Source organism: Mytilus galloprovincialis, chromosome 2 (assembly GCF_965363235.1).
Source record: "Mytilus galloprovincialis chromosome 2, xbMytGall1.hap1.1, whole genome shotgun sequence".
NCBI classification, from domain to species: domain Eukaryota; kingdom Metazoa; phylum Mollusca; class Bivalvia; order Mytilida; family Mytilidae; genus Mytilus; species Mytilus galloprovincialis.
Genome location: NC_134839.1, coordinates 56,141,961 through 56,162,688, shown reverse-complemented (window position 1 = coordinate 56,162,688; position 20,728 = coordinate 56,141,961). Strand labels below are relative to the sequence as shown.

At 32.1% G+C, this 20,728-nt stretch overlaps 1 protein-coding gene across 2 annotated transcripts in view; it reads right to left on the bottom strand.

The window, feature by feature from the left end:
* Positions 1-2,014: 2,014 nt before the first annotated feature.
* The window catches only part of LOC143063901 (cytosolic phospholipase A2-like), a 54,030-nt gene continuing 35,316 nt past the window's right edge, over positions 2,015-20,728 (bottom strand). For both annotated transcript variants that reach the window (XM_076236343.1, XM_076236342.1), the window contains exons 5-17: positions 19,713-19,859; positions 18,670-18,785; positions 16,268-16,305; positions 15,480-15,612; positions 15,070-15,206; positions 13,697-13,919; positions 9,586-9,700; positions 8,809-8,946; positions 7,417-7,521; positions 6,056-6,364; positions 3,943-4,121; positions 3,530-3,716; positions 2,015-3,082 (exon numbers count right to left, since the gene is read on the bottom strand). In XM_076236343.1, the coding sequence (XP_076092458.1) occupies positions 2,763-3,082; positions 3,530-3,716; positions 3,943-4,121; positions 6,056-6,364; positions 7,417-7,521; positions 8,809-8,946; positions 9,586-9,700; positions 13,697-13,919; positions 15,070-15,206; positions 15,480-15,612; positions 16,268-16,305; positions 18,670-18,785; positions 19,713-19,859 (2,147 nt within the window). In that variant the 3' untranslated portion in view covers positions 2,015-2,762. The remainder of the gene's footprint in view (positions 3,083-3,529; positions 3,717-3,942; positions 4,122-6,055; positions 6,365-7,416; positions 7,522-8,808; positions 8,947-9,585; positions 9,701-13,696; positions 13,920-15,069; positions 15,207-15,479; positions 15,613-16,267; positions 16,306-18,669; positions 18,786-19,712; positions 19,860-20,728) is intronic.

Below are 20,728 nucleotides of genomic sequence, written 5' to 3'. Positions count from 1 at the left end.
GTTAACATGGTTACCAATGCAGTTGTTTTGTTCAAAAGATATTTATAACTGGTTGCGCTTATTTTTCAGATAGACCAAACATGAATTTCATGTTTCAAGTTCAAAACATCCCTTCGAAAATTAACGGACGCTTATTTTTAGTTTATTGACCGCGTTTTATCTGTTTGACAGATGACGACAGTTATGTTCCAATTTTCCAGACAACAATCTCATTCTGTCCTCTTTCCCTTGAATGTGACACACCGAATTATAGTAATCAAATGATTTGTACTTACACGAGCAACACGACGTGTACCACATGTAGACCAGGATCTGTTTACCCTTTTTGGAGCACACGAGATACCCGCAGGTGTTTGATTTGGTTCGTGTTAATCAGTTGTTAGTTATATATGCTGTGTACTGTTTGTTTTTTTTTTCTTTCTCGTTTTTAGCTCACCTGGCCCTAAGGGCCAAGGGAGCTTTTCTCGTCACTTGGTGTCCGTCGTCTGTCGTCGTCCGTCGTCGTTAACTTTTACAAAAATCTTCTCCTCTGAAACTACTGTGCCAAATTTAACCATACTTGGCCATAATCATCATTGGGGTTTCTAGTGTCTAAAAAATATGTGACCCGGCCAACTATCCAAGATGGCTGCCATGGCTAAAAATAGAACATAGCGGTAAAATGTAGATTTTGGCTTATATCTAAAGCATTTAGAGCAAATCTGACATGGGGGTAAATTTGTTTATCAGGTCAAGATCTATTTGCCCTGAAATTTTCAGATGAATCGGACAACCCTTTGTTGGGTTGCTGCCCCTGAATTGGTAATTTTAAGGAAATTTTGCCGTTTTTGGTTATTATCTTGAATATTATTATAGATAGAGATAAACTGTATACAGCAATAATTTTAAGCAGAGTAAGATCTACAAAAAAATTTACATGACCAAAATGGTCAGTTGACCCCTAAACGAGTTATTGCCCTTTATAGTCAATTTTTCGTAATTTTTGTTAACTTTTACAAAAATCTTTTCCTCTGAAACTACTGGGCCAAATTTAACCATACTTGAACACAATCATCATTGGGGTATCTAGTCTAAAAATCGTGTCCGGTGACCCGGACAACCAACCAAGATGGCCGCCACGGCTAAAAATAGAACATAGGGGTAAAATGTAAGTTTTGGCTTGTATCTCTAAAATCAAAGCATTTAGAGCAAATCTGACAAGGAGTAAAATTGTTTATCAGGTCAAGATCTATCCGCCCCAAAATTTTCAGATGAATTGGACAACCCGTTGTTGGGTTGCTGCCCCTGATTTGGTAATTTTAAGGTAATTTTGCCGTTATTGGTTATTATCTTGAATATTATTATAGACAGAGAAAAACTATAGACAGCATTAATGTACAGCAAAGTAAAACCTACAAACAAGTCAACATAATCAAAATGGACAATTGACCTCTTAAGGAGTTATTGCCCTTTATAGTCAATTTTTAACAATTTTCATAAATTTTGTAAATTTTGTAATTTTTAGAAAAGATTTTAACTACTGGGATAGATTCATAGGTTCATTTGATAGAGATAATTGTAAGCAGCAAGAATGTTCAGTAAGGTAAGATCTACAAAAACATCACCATCACCAAAACACAATTTGTCAAGAATCCATCTGTGTCCTTTGTTTATGATATGCGCATAGACCAAGGTGAGCGACACAGGCTCTTTAGAGCCTCTAAGTATTGTTGCCATGGCGTTGTCAGTTTGCTTTCGACTTAGAAGTTTGAATATTACTTTCGTATCTTTTGCCTCTCTATCAGTAGACATTTCATTTCGGTATCTATTTTATATTTCTAAAGCATTCTGCAAGGTGTGGACAGAATACTGTTATAATAAGAGTATAGATCGAGTGAAAGGGACAGTCTACGAACAGACAAGCATTTTGTTAATCTCTGTAAAAAGTCACAAACTGGCATTTTAAAAAAAATTGATGTCATGTCAAATGTTGCTGACAACATTTGAAAGGGCTCTTTCACGATCATCTTCAAGATTTATTTTAGATAAATTTATTTAAAAAACAAGAGATAATTATTAAACAAATAAAAGAAAAACATAAAATGAATTCACTTTTAAAAAGATAACATAAAACTGTCTGAATGACTACTAAAACTAGAGGTAAAACATTGCAAAACATCGCTTATGAATAAACAATGAAGAACAAATTAGTTTAACATAAACATTTCTATCAATGATATCCCTGCGGAATTGAGTCGGTTTCTGACAAATGCTTGACTAAACATCAACAATGATATAGGTAGAGAACCAAAATGTAGACATGTAAAAATATGACATGGGTGACGAAAACAAAAAACAGACATGTAAAAATATAGCAAAGGTAACGAAAACAAAATGTAGATATGTAAAATATAATTACAACTATTTCTAATGTATTTCAAACTGTTCAATTTATAAACCATGTCCAATCGTTTACTTAACGTCTGTAGAACATTTAAAGGTACGCCTGAACATAGCATATGATCTTCAGTTATTATCTAAAGCACACTGTTCATTTGCAGCTCCACGGTATAGGTACTGCATGTATTATGTCCTAAGAAAATACAACTTTTCTCTTACCCACAATCGTAACATTTCGTGTTTGAAAAGCCCAACATAAGCACCTAACTATTTTCTTATGCTTGCAATCAATGTTCAAAAACTGCGCAAAAACCCAACATAAGCACCCAACTATCTTCTTATGTTTGCAATCAATGTTCAAAAACCTGAACTCAGTTTATCAATCATGAATCAGGGGTATCAAAAGACTCGACAAACTGTTTTAATCTATCCTCCTTATCCTTTGCCCCTAATCTTAATTTCTTAATATCTTGTAGTTTAATTGGTCTTCGAATGGATGAATCCTGATATTTTCTCACGCATTCTCTAACCTTGTCAATTATTAAATTTTTAAAGCGCAGAGTGTTATATTCAGTTAATTGGGTTATCCTTTCAAACGCCAGATGAGAATAATTAAAGTTGAAAGTCGAATATGGACGTTTTGGGTCGTCAAATAGTTGGAAATCACCAAACTCTTTTTCTTCATCTGTTTGTCTTGGTACATCTAAAATTTAAAATACACATTTTATGAAATATTGAAAGGAAAACACTATTTTGATAGAATGAAATCATCAAAAGCATTTAACAGAACAGTAATATATCCACCCATATATTCATTTTCGATCTTTTAAGTACTTAAGTATTTTAATAGCTTTAGTATTATGTTTCATAACGCTTTAAAAAATATCTTTCAAATCATCAACGGTACATCATAAGTATACACTTTGACCGAACTACACAAAAGTCGTTTTTTCCAATTGTCATTGCTCTTACATTTTTCTATGTTTTATGTCTGTTTTTTTTCTTTCAACCAATGCGTTGTCAGTTTATTTTCAACTTGTGAGTTTGAATGTACTTCTTAATATTTCGCCTCCTTTGTAAGACGTGGTGATAACCACCATCAAACAATTTATCATTTGCAAAAATATACCAACACAGTGACAAACATTACCTGGTTGTGTCTCATTCCTGAAATTTATGTTCGACAAAACAAAATGTAAGATGGTAGGGCATTTAGGATCTTTTCGATCTTCAAATACATAACACTCTTTTATTCCTTCCTTTTCCATTATATTGACGTCTATTGGTGGAAACGGTACATTGTTCTTGTGAGCCCAGTGTTCTGCAATCTTGATTTCCTACAAATTATAAAATGGCATTTGTAGCATTTTACATTTTTGTCTTTCTTTGGTTTTATGAACTGATTATATAGTGCTTGATACTACGTTTTGACAAGTAAATGTCTTTTAAAAGAAAAGAAATATCATTTGGGGAAAACTGAATTATATATATACTTATAGTTATTTCCTTGTATGCTACCTAGACTTAAACAAAGTGAATTGGTTAATGCGTTTAAACAATTACCTTAAATGGTGGTGTATCATCGGTGGGTCTTGCACTAAAATCAAACGACAAGATAAGATCCACTTGTCTCTGTGGCCTTAGTAACAACGGGTACGGCGAATTGAATGTTAATCCTCCATCAACAACGTAGAGCTTTTTCATTGTGGTTGGAAATAGTTCAAAAATGCCATCAAACTGATCTGAAAATACAAACAAAGATTTGCAATACAAATAACAAATGAACACCAATCACATGTTATGATGGTTCATTGTACACATTATGACACGTGTTTCCCAAGTGTTGGAAAAAACCTGGACACATCATCAATATAAGCAAGTCTCTGACAGATATTAAATGCTCTAAATGTTTACAAGTATTAACTGTCAAGCTGCAGGCCAAATCTGTAGAAATTATGGCTACATGGTAGCACTAGATGCATGCGTTATGAAAGTATATAGTTCATTCAACGTATTGGAAAATTCAAAGTATCAGCCAACAGGAAGTAAGTGTTCACAGATTCGAAAATACCCATGGTATACCATATTTCTAAGAAGTAACATTACTCTAAAAATCTGCCATTATTTTTCTGAATACTAAAACTTTACGAACATCTTTATAAAGAACGACATATATAGCCGGATTGTCAAGATGTCAAATCTATTATCCTTCTAAAGTTATAACCATTTCACAGTAAAAGAATGCATTCAACAATATAATGATCAAGTACATTTAAGAAGCGGTGTCAGTCCGATTTGGATTTTTAATAATTCAATCAAAATAATTACAATTTTTCTTTAATATCAAAACCTTTGATGTTTCTACTCTTTACACTACTCCTTCAAATGTTCAATTGAAACGTTGACTTTATTTTCTCATTTAACAAGGCTTTTTCTGCAGAAATAGGAAATGTAAATTCAAATTCCTTGTTTCAAATAACGAACATTACTTTTTCAGTTGTGAAGACCCTTACTAATTGCTACAACAAAAATACCAAAGATGTTCACCAACATGTACGAATGTTTGATGAGCAACATATGTGTTTGGTTTGGTGGAATGATTTGAGCAGACAGTTGATATTTTAAAGATAGTTAATTTTGCACCACCACTGAACGAATCAGTGTTGTGCTCATATAAAGCAGAATTCCTACAGTACATTCTAAAAGACAAAGTAATTATTATAAATTAAGGAATGTATCTCCCTCACGCAAAGCTCTGATTCCTTTCATGGATTTGACAATACTTTTTGGACCTTTTGGATTATAGCTCTTCATCATTTATATAAGCTTTGGATTTCAAATATTTTGGCCACGAGTATCACTGAAGAGACATTTATTGTCGAAATGCGCATCTGGTGCAAGAAAATTGGTACCGTTAATTTTATTACTACCACTGGGTCGATGCCTCTGCTGGTGCACTATTAGTCCCCGAGGGAATCACCAGCCCAGTAGCCAGTGTTTCGAAACTGGCATGAAAATACGGAATTTTTGGGTTATTAAAATTTGCTGTTACAAAATGATAGAAATTATTATAAATTAAGGAATGTATCTCCCTCACGCAAAGCTCTGATTCCTTTCATGGATTTGGCAATACTTTTTGGACCTTTTGGATTATAGCTCTTCATCATTTATATAAGCTTTGGATTTCAAATATTTTGGCCACGAGCATCACTGAAGAGACATTTATTGTCGAAATGTGCATCTGGTGCAAGAAAATTGGTACCGTTAATTTTATTTTTTAAATTCACATTCAAATATATTGATGTTCTTCTGACACTCAATATCCTACATTACAATGAGTGCCTACATTTCATCAATCCAAAGGAACTTGAAATGAAAAATACCCATCCCAAATTAAAAGGTCCGATTCATATCTTGAGGTGGACGACTTCAAACTTAAGCCTATGACAGAGGTGATGATTTCGTCTTTCCAATGGACAACTTGTCATTTCTCAGCTTTAATATTCTTTCTGTTCCATCTATGTGCGTTTACATATCCCATTTAGAACGCAACGCTCAGATAATAAAAGAATTCCAAGATTTAAAAAAAAATCCAGCCTGAAAAATACAGAAAAGAGAAAATAAAAACCCTAATGTATTAAAAAAAAAAATGTTTTTGTTATATAACTTCATTTACCTGCGGTCTCTTCATTTATAGATGTAAATGGTGAGAAGGGATACACTTTATATAGGGATAATCCTCTCATGAAGCTGTGAACTTTTGCAGCTCTTCCTTCTATAGAATTTATCCACGAATTAGCATCAAATACTGTCCCAAGAACACTTTTCCAAAACGAATGATCCTTCATATCGGGTTTATTTTCTTTCTTTGTTGTTTTATTCTTTCTTTTGTCATTCTGTTTCTTGTCATCGGTATCATCCTCACTTTCACTTGATTCACTATCTTCATCAGTTTGATTTCCCATATCGTCTAACAACTCTTTCGCTGTATGAAGATTAATAAGTAGATGTCAATATTGAAGACATTGCAATCAATTTAGTTGTGTTTTAGAGGCTTGTGTTTTTATGAATTCATTATGCTTATATTTTCAGATATTTGTCAAGCCCGAAATTCCTTCTTGCATTGAGACATTGACTATTACACAAATTTCACTTGAATAAATACCATTTCATTACATATCCATTTCTTAAAAACGTCAGGTCATCGTATGAAATACTGGTACTTGGATTGACTTCATCTTGAAATGGCTTACTGTAAACCAACTATTACAGCGGGGAGGATTTGCATATAAGTGAACAATAAAATTATTATGTATTTTACTTCTTGTCATTCTCATGCCTATTTTGACGTTTTTGTCATTTGATTTTCGGGCCATGCTATGAAATATTCCTACCCAGATAGAGTTTTAAAAATATTAGTGTAAACTTATTATATAAAATGAACAATCAAGTAATAAGCATCTCACAAGTAGAAAATTAAGAAAGAAACATCATTGTGAATATGTCAGATTTGGTACTCTTTAATACAAAACATTCACAAAATAAGAATTTTGTAAATAAATTGATTAGAAAAAGCTAAACGTGAAAATATGTTTATTCTAACAATACTTCTTGTTATATATTATATCTTCCAGTAACAGAGTGTCACAAATTCAAATTCTGCAACTTATTGACTAAACGAATTATAAAAACATTATTTGGCTTTTTTTTATAACTTTTTTGGATTCGAGCATCACTGATGAGTCTTTTGTAGACGAAAGGCTCGTCTGGCGTAAATACAAAATTTAATCCTGGTATATATGATGAGTTTATTTAGTAATTTCTATGATAGCTTATTCAAGTTTGTAATTTTCTTATTTGATCTCTCCTCTTATTCCTACAATATTAAAACAAACGAATGTATCCAAACTATTTAAAGTTTCATAAACATCCGTGGTGTTGTAGTTTAAATAACCTTATGAATCAAGAGAAGACAAAAATGCTCCAAGATTCTTCATATAGATATTGTCTGAATCTTAAATATAAAGATGCACGTACCCATTTCTTCCCTTTCATCAAAAGATGAACGACATTCATTCATTACTTTCTTGTCATCTTTCAGGAGTCTTTTTAGTTGAATACAAAATGCACTTCCCCATATACCTGAAGCATAAAAATGTTCGTAAAAAGTTCGCCTGTTATTAAAGTCATATGAAACCTCTAATTAAAAAAAATGATGCATATGATTTTTTATATCTAAATGGATAGTTTTCATTATAAAACTTGTGTACATATTCTATTTTTTGAAGAAAATTCTTTAATTTGTCCACATTTAGAAGAAGTTTACTTTATTTTAATTGCTTGCTTCCAGGAATCAATTCGCAGAAATATTTTCCGTATCCAAGTGACCCTAGCATGACCCTTCTCGTAAAAACCTGGTGATCACAATACGCATGGATTGGTCACTATAAGGTGGCAATCGGTAAACTACGCCTTCACAACACGGCAATTAATGAGCTACCATATTTTCACATCATAACAGACACAGAGAGAAAAAAAACTGACGATTATACGATATCTTTGCGTAAAAAAATGAAAAAATCATGCACAGAAGATTAAGTTATTGATATATACAGGCATTGGTTCAAGATTTGGATAAACATTATTTTGCACCAGTCATCCGTTTCATATGACTTTAATACTTGCAATACAGTTCCAAGGAATTTATATTGTTTGCTTAAAACATTGTTTTTGAAATATCTGTGTAAATATACTTATATTTCTCTTACCATCTATGTAATTAGAATTTAATATGTAAAGTTGTTTATAACTAGAAGCATTTACATATGTTTAAAAGAAAATCATATTTTTTACATTATTTTAGAGCGATAAGGTTTCTCTGTGTAAATGTGCTTGTTTATGGATTCAGGACAGGATTTGGTCTCAAGTCTGGTCAAACAATGACTTCAGACTTGGTATTTGCAGATTCTTTCCAAATCATATTGCATTTATGATTGAACTAAGAGCAAAAAATGGGAGTTAAATCACACAACAGGGGATCAAGTTATTTTTGAAGTGCGTTTGTCTTCCGTAAATATGTTTATGAAGATAATAACAAAAACACCACATCCCACCTAAAATCTTAACTTTTCAATAGACGTTTGAAATTGATCGAGGTATCATGACCGAGTATTCGAGTATTAAATTTCAGATCTTTTGACATCCCTAATATTTACTGAATAAAACACCACATGATGTAAAAAAAACAATTAAACCGCGTGTCATTTAGACTCTCCCATACTATCCCTATAAACATTTATGCACATTATTATCCCATCAAATTTCATGCCATTTCACACATATGGTTGGCTTGGCGGGCGTGGTAAACATTGATACAACAACCGTATGTTCTAGTGCAATCAACAAAAACAAGCGTATGTGTCTTCCTACCTTGTAAGAAATGAAGTGGGGGTTCTGGATGTTTTCGTACTAGTTGTCCCATGAAATATTTACTACCAAAATGTTCAGTTTTCATAAATGTTCCATATTTCGGTAAACCAATTTCGTAAGCAGAAAACTCCATCCATTCTGAAAAACATATTATTCATCAATATTCATTCAGTTATTATCCATTCGTTTGATGTATTTGAGCTTTTGATTTTGCCATTTGAGTAGGGACTTTCCGTTTTGAATTTTCCTCGGAGTTCGTTATGTTAATTTGTTATCTTACTTTTTAAGAAATAAAACTTATTTTACATAACGTTAATAAAAACCAATGCTGAATTAATTCAAAATTCAAGAAAAACATCTTATTTTTTTTTTCTTTGTCACTATATATCTAAACATACAATCAGAATGATATATCAGTGCATTAGATTGAGAAATCGAAAGTAACTAAATACTTGTGTTATGAATAAAATATTGATACTTCTTGTTGAATCTCTATATCATGTTTTGCTTAAAGATTTGTTTTTTATTAATAAACACACGCTTTGCGTTGAAACTCTAACTATAAGGCAATTTACACGATTGTTAGTTTTTGTATTTGTTTTGTTTGTTTTGAAACCTAATTATTTTAATTTACTCTTTGTTAATCTGTTTTTGACGTCATTATTTTTAAAGTAAAAAAAAACAAACATCGTAAGGACAAATACATTTTGGCAACTAAACAATTTTGTACTTTTATTTCTCATTTTATATTTTTACAAAAAAAAAATTAAACCTCACCATGGAAAATCATAGCAGAGACTTGTCTCTTTACATGTAAACATGTGTATAATGGAAATGGCACTTCTCCTGTTTCTATTATATTTCTCTGGTCTGTAAGTTTGGCATTCATTCTCTAAAATATGTAAACATTGTTTATGTTACATTTGTAGTAATATGCAAACACATTTTTGAAAATAGCATTTCACATGAAGATAATTCAGATTAACAATTGAACACTCTTCTAATATTTAAAAAAGACAATATCCAGAGAGAACGTTGAAAAGTTGGAAAATAAAGTTTAATCTTTGTAATTCCCCAAAAAAAGGAATCATCATTTAATTAAGGCGAAGTGTACGTAATTAAACTACACAATGGATTTTTAAAAAATTTTACATGTAGATTCTGCTTGTAAAAATAAATCGGAAAATAAAATAAAAAAAGGGGGTAACCGTATTCGTTTTTGAGATACGAGCTATTGAAGTTAACAGCATCATACACCAAAATTACAAAGGATATATAAGGAAAATCGTGAAATTCGGCAGGAATTGTTACATTTCCAAGATTTTCTATTATATTAGACAATCGATTTTTTTTTAAATTTATGAGACGATTCTAAAATGTCTGAGGAATCGATTGACGCAAAGAAAGTCCTTAGCAACCGTGCTACTTTTCAAGCTATACCCTGTTAAAGTTGATTCTTGAGTGTAAAAAAAAACAAAAAACAACGACAACGTTATTGACGTCGCCGCAACAGTTACGACGCTTCATATAGTCCTATACTTGTATGAAATATATACCGTTTTTTTGGAGTTCGTGTTGCTCGGTCTTTAGTTCTTTATGTTACGTTTTGTGTACTATTGTATTGTATTTGTCTATTATATATTCGGGTGCGTGCGGAGATCGCCAAGGTAGAAAACGGTTGACATTTTCTTCATTATGAACTAGAACTATTTTCTACCTTGGTGCCTTATTTTTTGTTAAAATCTAAACACTGCTACGTGTTTTCAAAATCTTTGTTCCCATAAAACTTCATTTCATTATGGTCTCTTCTCAGAATATCAGCCATCTGTCTGGCACAGGATAACAAATCAAACTAAATTTAAGTTGTGTGGTAATTCTTAGTACATTTGGGTAAATTAATCTTTTAAGACAGACAGCTAGATATCATAAACATACTATGTATATACACAAGCCAGAGTCTGAGCTTGATTTGTTATATGATAGAAAAACTAAACTGACGAAAAAAGGTCATTTATTCAAAATCATAAAAAGCAAAAAATACATTTTGCAAATAAAACATTTGACATAAAAGTTCATATTTAATATGAAATAATAATACATAATTAATACGAAATTACATCAACTAATATCATGTCATAGAATAAATGACAAAGAATAGCAAAAGTGGGGAGAAAAATCTGCCCCATAAATAAACATATATACATATCTACTTCAAAAGATAACATTAAGGGCGGTATGTGGGTGGGAATTTTGAACAAATTGTTTGATAAGAATCACAAGTTAACACATCAAATGCTGATGATAAAAGGAAGTGACCACAATACACTTACACGTGAACTCGTACTGACCCGCAAGATCATTGACCAATAAGAAAGATGCATTGGTCATAAGTGAAATTTCTCTGCACGTGAAAACATGTTATCTAATTTCAACAATTTATCGTTTAATTAAGTAGGACACTCTGACCCTTTGACCAGACTAGAGACATCATACATTTACAGTATTAATAGCTCACTCTTTTATTTAAGTCGGTTAGTAACAGAATTATCTTCTCTGCTGTCTTAAATTATTTTATTCCGCTTAATTTCCAATTAGCAAATAAAATTAGTTATCTTTGTGCCGCATAAGCATCTCTATAATTCAACACGTCCCTGAGCCACGACATTATATATTGTATGCATTTTATCAAAATCCAGACCGGCTAGTAACCGTTGTATAACTTTACACGTCTGAAGACGAATATTTGCATGAAACATTTTTGTATGATTTTTATTTCTGGAAATCAATCTGAAATCTACAACAGTCCATTTCCGAAAGTCGGGCTGGACCTTTACTTTTATGTGCATTCGAGATTTACACAAATTGTAACCCGAATAATTCAGTCGTATTATTCAGCTTATGTACGAATGCTTCATTTCTCGTGTGGGAAAAAATCGGACATGGAAAGGGCTTGAATTATACGAGTTACTCAAATTGAAACTCGGGAATATATTTCTAGCTGTTCGGAATTCGCGGAAACAAATGATTGTTTTTCGGCATTACGGTATTGAATCAATAGATATACCAATTATTTCTTTTAACAAATTCGAATACCAGTCAGTTGATAGGACTTCAGTTTGAAATAGGGGCGGTAATCCATTCATTTTATCCAATCAATTGGAAATTGGGGGTCAACTTTGATAGTCAAAAAGCCTTGAAATATTCGATAAAAAACGTTGAATGTAAATTATATGAACTCCAAAGTCTCATATTATAAGACTAGTAAACTACAGGGTTCTCAATTCTTGTGTGATCATGAACTAGGTGAAAACCTAGCTAGAGCTGACCGAGTGCGAGATCCTCATGGATAATCATCGAGGTCGTTAAACACCCCTTGCTGTAAATTTTGGTTAAATTTTTTAAAAAATCGAAATGTAATAGTCTGAACACATTTCACCTCTCATTCCACTAAATATTAAATTACAGTTACAAGTCTCACAAAACTTCCCTGACCTCTTTTCTTTAACCATAATAGAGGGAGGAGGGAAGGAGGGATCCAGATCCCGAAATCCCGGGCTTAAAAGTACGAAATCCGGCGAGGTCCGGAATTAAAAAAAAATTAAATCCCGACTACCCGAAATTCGGAAATAGAATTCCCGGATCCCGAAAGGGTCAATCCCGAAATCCCGTGCTGAAAAACACCCGACCAAGGAGTTCCGATAAAGGTCCCCCCCCACGTAATTCTATATTCTATTCATTCATAATCTTGAATTGAGACTCGTCTTGATACTTCAAAATTACATCCTCTGATTTTGAATGATGCACACAGGCACAATAAAAGAAAACAGATTTCGCTTTATATCTCTTCGAAATTGTAATTTGTGAAAGAAGAAATGAAATGTTATATTTTATCTTACATGTGTACTTTCAATTTCAATATGGTTCTAAATTTAGATTTAGTTTTCCCATAAATTGCGGACGGAATAGAATTTTAAGACACCTGTTTATTTTCTGCACATGTAGAAAAAGTTGAAAACTCGGAGTTGAATGACATAATGTTTACTTATTTTAAGATAAATGTTAGAGTGAGACAATTTTTAAGTTACTGAGTAATTTTTGGGGCATAATTTGTTTTTTTTTGTTGTTGTTTGTTTTCCGTCTTTGTTCTTCCGACTGGTTAGTTTTGCACTAGTGGTCAAATTATTCTCTTGGTATCGTCTGATTTCTTATATGAATATAAATCATGTCCTTAAATTTTCAATTGCACAAAATACGAACATTTCAACGTCTTTTTAATTAAACAATTAAATTCACACGTCTTTCATTAATTATTTGTAACCTATTATAAAACTTTACGTTGAGTACAAGACTGTGTTTTTCGTTCAAGACTACGGCTTTTTAAAACGATATTGCTGGGTCAATTCAGGTTTCATTTTAATTAATTTGATATCAATAGAAGAAAAATTGTTACATGTTTATTTGTTTATAATTTTGTTGTGAGGCGTTTTTTTCTTTCTGTTGATATCATAAACACGAAATGCCTTCTCCTACGCGTCTAAAACAAAAACAACAGTGTTAACCTTTTTTAATTAAGTCAGGCTGCACACAGAACAACGTACAGAATGCTGTGATTTCTAATTGGAGTTATTTAGATAATTTCTATGAGGTTTAAGACAGCACAGGCGTGCTTGTTGGATTCATTATAGACCGCAGAAAGTAGTTTCTCTTTCGTGTGTCCTTTCTTGGAGTAAGGGAGATAACTTGCGTAACTAACGACGAACGTTTTTAATCCCGTATTCCGCTAGAGGCGTGCAATTACGTACACTTCGCCTTAATCTGTATTTTGAGTAATATTTTCCGAGTACACGGTTATCGTCTAATCAAGTATATCAACATATATAACCCTTACCTCATGTAGCAAAGTTTCACCAACAAGGTGTCCAAAGAAATCAGTGAAACTGACTGGTTGACCTTGACGTCGTTTTTCTATAATATTACTGACATATTTATACATGCTCCGTGGTCCAAGCAACAGGAAAGGACTAGAATCTATATTGTCTTTTAATTGTGGCTGTAACTCTTTTGGGGATTTCTTTGGCCATTCTGGATTTGAGTACAATTGAGATAAATACCTTAGAATGATAAAAAAATATCCTTTAAAACAAACTTTACATTTACGTATATATATATATATATATATATGAACAACATCAATTTTCTTTTCCTTTTGTTGAATTTTGTACAAACTAAAAAAAAAGAAGCTAGAAATGGAAAATGCTTAGCGTTTCATTAATGAAAATTGGATGATTTTATTGTTCTTTAACTTGTAAAGGTTTTTTTTTCTTCGCTTTAATCCGTAAACAAATTCTTGAGCAGTGGTTTGCCTTTCATGATTTGAAATCAGGAATTTCTCTAAGCATCGTATTTTATAATGTTTAATTTAATCAAACACATTTATTAACATATTTGCATTTTTTTAAATACTTGTGTTGAAGAGTTTATATTTCTACGTAATGGAAAAACAAATCAAAACACTGTTGATTCATTATTATTCGTGGGAAGCTAATTTTAGTGGTTTCCGTCGGTGGTACAGGCAAACAATGAAATAAGATAATCAACGACTCACGAATTTTCTAAATTATATGCAGAATATGGCAAACTACGAAACGAAATATCTGCGAAAATTGAATGTTAAACATAACCCACAAAAATTGGTACGGGTTATGTTCTTTTCCTTTGTTTATTTATGTGTCATTGTCATTTTGCTTTGTTTCTTCTGTTAATTATTCCAAAATCGGAATCGGACTCCATTTAGAGAGGGTTTGACTGTGTGAGTGTTTCTTCTACATTGGCTGAAGGTAAAGTGGGAGGGTTGAGATATAACAAAACATGTTCCCGCCCCTCCTCCCGCTGCATTTATGTTCCTGTTCCAAGTCGGCAGCCTCTGGTCTGTTAGTCGGGAATGTTTTTTTTTTTTTTAATTTTGTTCATTTATATGTTTCGGAGTTTAGTGTGACGTCCATTTTTGCTGAACTTTTACACATTTTGTAAAGGGACGGCTGAAGCCCGCCTCCGGATTTTCTCCCTGTGTTTATGACCCATTGATGTCCTTGGGCCGTTGTCTGCTCTTTTCTCGGGTTGATGTCTCTTTGACACTTTCCTTCCCATTCTCAATTTCACTTATGAAAATAATATAAATTCATAGTGATCTATGTATTCCAAATGTACTTTTATATAGGAACATGCCGTTTTTTCTGCCTTTGTTATCCTTTTAAAACATACCATGCTGACCCTGACAATCCACACACATATGTTGCCATATCTAGTATTTTACTGTCAACTAAAGCTGAAAATACGCCACTATATGCTGTCATTGCTCTAAAACCACCGCCAGATCCCAACACACCAATTGTCGGTACCTGTAATTTTTCAAGCAACTCATTAATGTTTCAAATCATAATACCACCCGTTTATATTGTTAAATTTGTGTCGAAGCAAACTTTACCCGGTATGATATGCCATATTTCCATTTAACAGTAACTTAAAATATTCATGGTCTGCTGAACAAGTGGATTCCAGAAAGTAATTTATAATTCAGAATGTTACAGTTGATTCTTATGTAGGCTATCAATTTCTTTATGTCATACATATACAGTGAAAATATATGTTAGCACACAAACCAATCTATTTACCTCTCTCGATGATTTCGGTGCATCTGAACCCAACTGTTTTTTCATGCTCTCAAAAATTACTCGTTTCCTTTGAGCTAAAAATGTTCTTTCTTCTTCGCATAACGTTAAACTGAATCTGAGATCTGGCGTGACACTGCAAATATAAATTAATTTATACCCAGCCACTAACAGAAAACAAAACTATCAAGGTTTCTTTACTATTAATTTTCTTTAGAAATAACCCTTCATATAATGTAAGAAGTTACTTCCTTTTACATATAACGTGAAATGATAAATACAACGGCTTTCAAATATTTAAGTTTAATCTTATGATGAAGATAAATACAGAAAAGCGCCTCGAATTCATTTTAGTTTGTTTGGTTTACTGTATTCAATGTCATATGACAATGTCAGTTTGATTTTACTCGAATTGTAACAGACAAAAAGTTCATGAAAAAAAGTAACATCACTTTTATTTCGTTTATAAATACACCTTAACGCGCGTCTGGCGTACTTTTTTTTTATCCTTGTAATTACTATATAAAGTGTATTTTATAATATTTTCTAAATGGGTATAACATATTGTATTTGGATACTTGTTATCTATCAAATTATGTTATAACATGGTTCCTTCATTAATCCATCGAATTCTTTTGTTAAAAATTGATATTGCTAATTGGTAGAACAGTAATGAATACAATACGTTTATTCGAACGGGCTTTAGATTTAGGTCATTTGTCAAAATTTTAACCTCAACTCTCTTATGATCTGAAGTTTCTTTTCTTAAATTTAAATGTTAGCAATCCTACCTTGTTTCTGCCCACATCTCAATGTCGACTTCTGAAGTCTGTAAATAATAAATAAAAGTTTTATAGTCTGTGAAGGACAAATTGTTATTTTTTAAAAAGAGACGATAAAACAAAAAGAAAACCAAAATCATAAGTTAAATAGAAATAAAACACCATGGCCTGAAAGAAAACAGGCAATGAGTCAATAAACAGTTGAAATTTTGGAGGTAGTTTTAAAGTCAGAAATACATCTCCCACATGAAAACTTTGGTTCCTTGTCCTTATTTCGCTATTCCTTAGTTCTTTTTTTTTTTTGTTCTATTGTCTTCAATGTTTGTATAAGGTTTTCCGGATCTGATACCGTAATGTTATTATTCACAAAACACTGCACAATAAAATAAATATTGAATAAAGTCATAAACCGGTGGGAGCTTAGGTGATGTTGTTTTTGTTAACATGACGTTTAAAAGAAGGATTCCATGGGGTAATCTGATAAATAAAAGATAAGTTGATTTTTTACGATATGTAGGAGTATATATTGATCTTTCCCAGTAATTAACACTTATTCATATCGATTTAACAGTACAAATTGTTTGGTTGATCCAGTATCCTCTTAGTACAAATTGTTTGGTGGATCCAGTATCCTCTTAGTACAAATTGTTTGGTGGATCAGTGGATCTAGTATCCTCTTAGTACAAATTGTTTGGTGGATCAGAGGATCCAGATTCTCCTAGTACAAATTAGAATTCCAATATTCACAGGTAGAAATCGAAATTCTTATGTATATGAATTAAAACTTTATGGAACGTTTAACTATAATTGAAAATCAAAAAAACAAATACTCTTTTCTATTTTATTTTGATTAAGATTAGGATATTAAATCCCAATAAAACAATGTCCGTTTTCTTTCCTGTATCAAAATACTGGTTTTGGGCATGTAGTCCGCCAACAGAGGTATCTACCTAGTGGTAGTAAGAGCGATAAACTATCATCCGCAAAGAAAAGAAAGAGTTTACATATACAACGTAACATGTAAACTTAACAGTCGTGCATGTTCACTCTATGCGAACATCGTAAGGAGGAGTTTACTCCTTACACAAAACCTATCCAATCAGATGTATAATGCATTAGAAATTGACACCATCACTGATCTGCGGCATGTTTTTGCGACCAAAGATCTTTAGATACCAGAATGGTCAACTGATCTTACCACAATTGTCTTATTCCTGGTGGTAACATGTTGACTGAAAGTGGATTCGCATGGCGGATGTTGCACACATGAAAGGAAACCCTGTCTTAACCCTTTTAGAAGTCATGCGATTCTGACAGCTTTTTGTTGCTCACTTTACTTTGTATCGTCCTAATGGAATTTTGAAGATAGGTAAACTGCTGTTGCCATTAGTATATTATCAATTTCACAAATAGTACATGTTGGTCTTATAGTATAGATTCTAGGTACTGACGTTGTTTATCTTCTTATTTACGTGTTATAGTGGGTTTTTTTTAATTGTCTTTGTATTTTTTGTATTCTTGTCTTTATTTTATGACTATGTGCTTTGTCGATAGAGTGTCTACCTACCGTTTTGTTTTCAATGACATAGTTCATTTTTTATAATGATTATGAACATGATATGTCTGTTTAATTACACCGAATAAATTTGGAATGAAACTCTCTCTGCAGGTGAAGATATTTTTTTTAACTTAAAAGCTGTAATTTATTAACATGTTTATGCACAATTTGAGGATATGAAGATATTATCACAGAACCGCGGGAATTATACATGTACTAATACGCGTTAGCTCACTTTTTTGTGTAACGTCTTATCCGAAAAAAATTGGCAGGAAGATGCTTGAGAGGGTAAAAAAGGAATATCCAAAATGGCAAATACCATGGTATTTGAGGCAAATTTACCGGCAGTGGTGAAAAACAGGCAAATTCTTTTGAAATGAGAAAAAATATTAAAATATGCAAAAAATACACTGGCTATAAAACAATCAAAATCTGGCTTTCTTATTTAAGGTATAATTATGATACTAACACAAGGTTGATTGCGGTAACCCTATTTTTGAAATGTTTACCTCTTATGTCTGATCCTTTTGCTCACACATTGTTGTCAATATAATGGAATTCTATGTGACTGTCATACAATTAATAGGTTAAGCCACCTATAAAACCAGGTTTAATCCAACAAATTTCTACATAAGGAAATGTCTGTTCAAATCAAGAATATGACAGGTTTTTTTCATTCGTTTGATGTGTTTGAGCTTTTGATTGGGCCGTTTGTTAATATACTTGACATTCTGAATTTTCCTTCGAGTTTGGTATTTTTCTTATTTTTATTTTTCACTTAAACCCCCCATTGTTTTCCCTATCCTTCTTTAAATATAAATAACGATTATATGTACATATGTTGATACAGTACCTTATTAAATTGTAAAGTTTTTGTTTCTTTCCCTGCATATGGTAAATCCTTCAGACTTATGATACACATACCAATGGTTTCGTCTATGGTATAGTTAGCATCAATCAGGGAAATTTCTGAAATTGAGGAAATAAAAGCAGTTCACAAGTGAAATCATATAACTGACCTTGGCATCTACTAATAAATTAACTTGGGATTCTTAGGAGACCGAAATGCTCATCTGACAAATCTTACTATAAATGCCCGAACGAAGATTACTTCTTATATATCTAGCTAAAGATTGTTGTTTTAATATAATGTCAGAAATTTTAAATAATTTATCATTTAGTTGCAGATAGAAGTTTGTAAACTTGGTGAATCAGAATCGCATATTGCATCATGTGGCCACGTTTCATCCATTTGTAACCAAATATGGACCATTTTTATTTGTCAAAATATCACTTTATTTTTAGAGTTACAGTACACATGGATGTTAGATATTGTACAAGTTATGAATGAAGTTTTCGAGCATAATACCCTTAATTTATTAGAAGGATTAGTGGACCTTTTGTCGTTTGGCTATGGACTTTCCGTTTTGAGTTTTTATTGGAGTTCGGAATTTTTGTTAATTTACTCTTTACATATAAATATGAATAAGAAAATCAAGTGGTATACAAATTCGCAATAACACTTTTTAAGGTGAATCATTTTTATTTCAATTGTCCAGGTGTTTATATTCTATATTTGATTTAAGCTATCTACATGATATACATTTTTTTTTAATCCCTTCCATTAAATATTAGTTTGTCTGGTTCATATGGCATAAAAGCAACAGTAGTATACCGCTGTTTATTAGTGATAACTTGATTAAATGATAATCTTTCATGTAATACAGGATTGATCTGAATAATTGTTCTCTGGGGTAAATATGATCTCCGTAACTCCAGTTATGTATATCCAAAGATGATTGTCGTAGGTACTTAGATAAGTACTTTGTTTTATTGAATGAAATTACTGATAGGTATGACACAAGTTTATGTATCTTAAAAAGCAAATGACTGTACCAAGCTCATTGTTATCTCTAGGATCAAGGTGGAATTGAAATGTTTCATCCCATACTGGATTTACTTCGTTATCTACAGTTTTGGTCTTCTGCAAACAGTTTGGAGATGTCTTGATATATAACGATACAAACGGGTCTGGTGTATCCACTGTAAAATAAAACAGTTCAATATTTGAAGGTCTATTAAATTGTTTGCATAAATGTTCAGTACATTTTACTTCTTGTAAACAGAAGAAAAACCATACAGGATTTACAGAATAAAAATAATATTGGACAAAAATGAAATAAAGAAAAGAGATGTTGCAAAATTAAAGAGTAAAAGAGGGACGAAAGATACCAAAGGGACAGTCAAAGCGGCACGTAAGTATAATGGGATGCTAAGATGTAATGTCTATTTAATAAATAAATAGCTAACAAACTCAATAACAGTGAAAAATGGCCTTAAATTTCAGGAATACAAAAATACATTCATAGATATTGGCACCATATTGAGAGGTAAGTTCGTTTTTGATTTATTGACGAGCTGTATAAAAATAAATTTCAAAATTTACTTCATACAACCTAAAGAATAAAATATCAGGCAATGGTTTCTTACATTAACCTAAGTTTTAATACTCAAAAATTGTTAAGTTTGCTTTCGAGAAAACTAATATTAAATATGCCAGTTTGAACGGTATGTATTAGATACAATACAAAGGTAACAAAGAAACAGTCCGGTAACAACCGTTGCCGGATAGTTTTTCTGCACGAGTAGTCCGGTCAAGGTCCGAGGCGCTAGCCGAGGACCTTGACCTGACTACAAGTGCAGAAAAACTATACGGCAGGTTGTTTCCGGCCTGTTTTTTTGTTACTTTTGTTTTGTATCTGACTTGTACGACGTTTCAAGGAAGAAGTATTACATTTTGCAAGCTTAATATTTGAGAAACTTAAATGGCCTCAAATCAGTAAATGTAAGTTATAGAATAAACACATTTTTTTCATTTTCCTTCAACGGAGTTTTTTTTCCAGAAAAAAAAA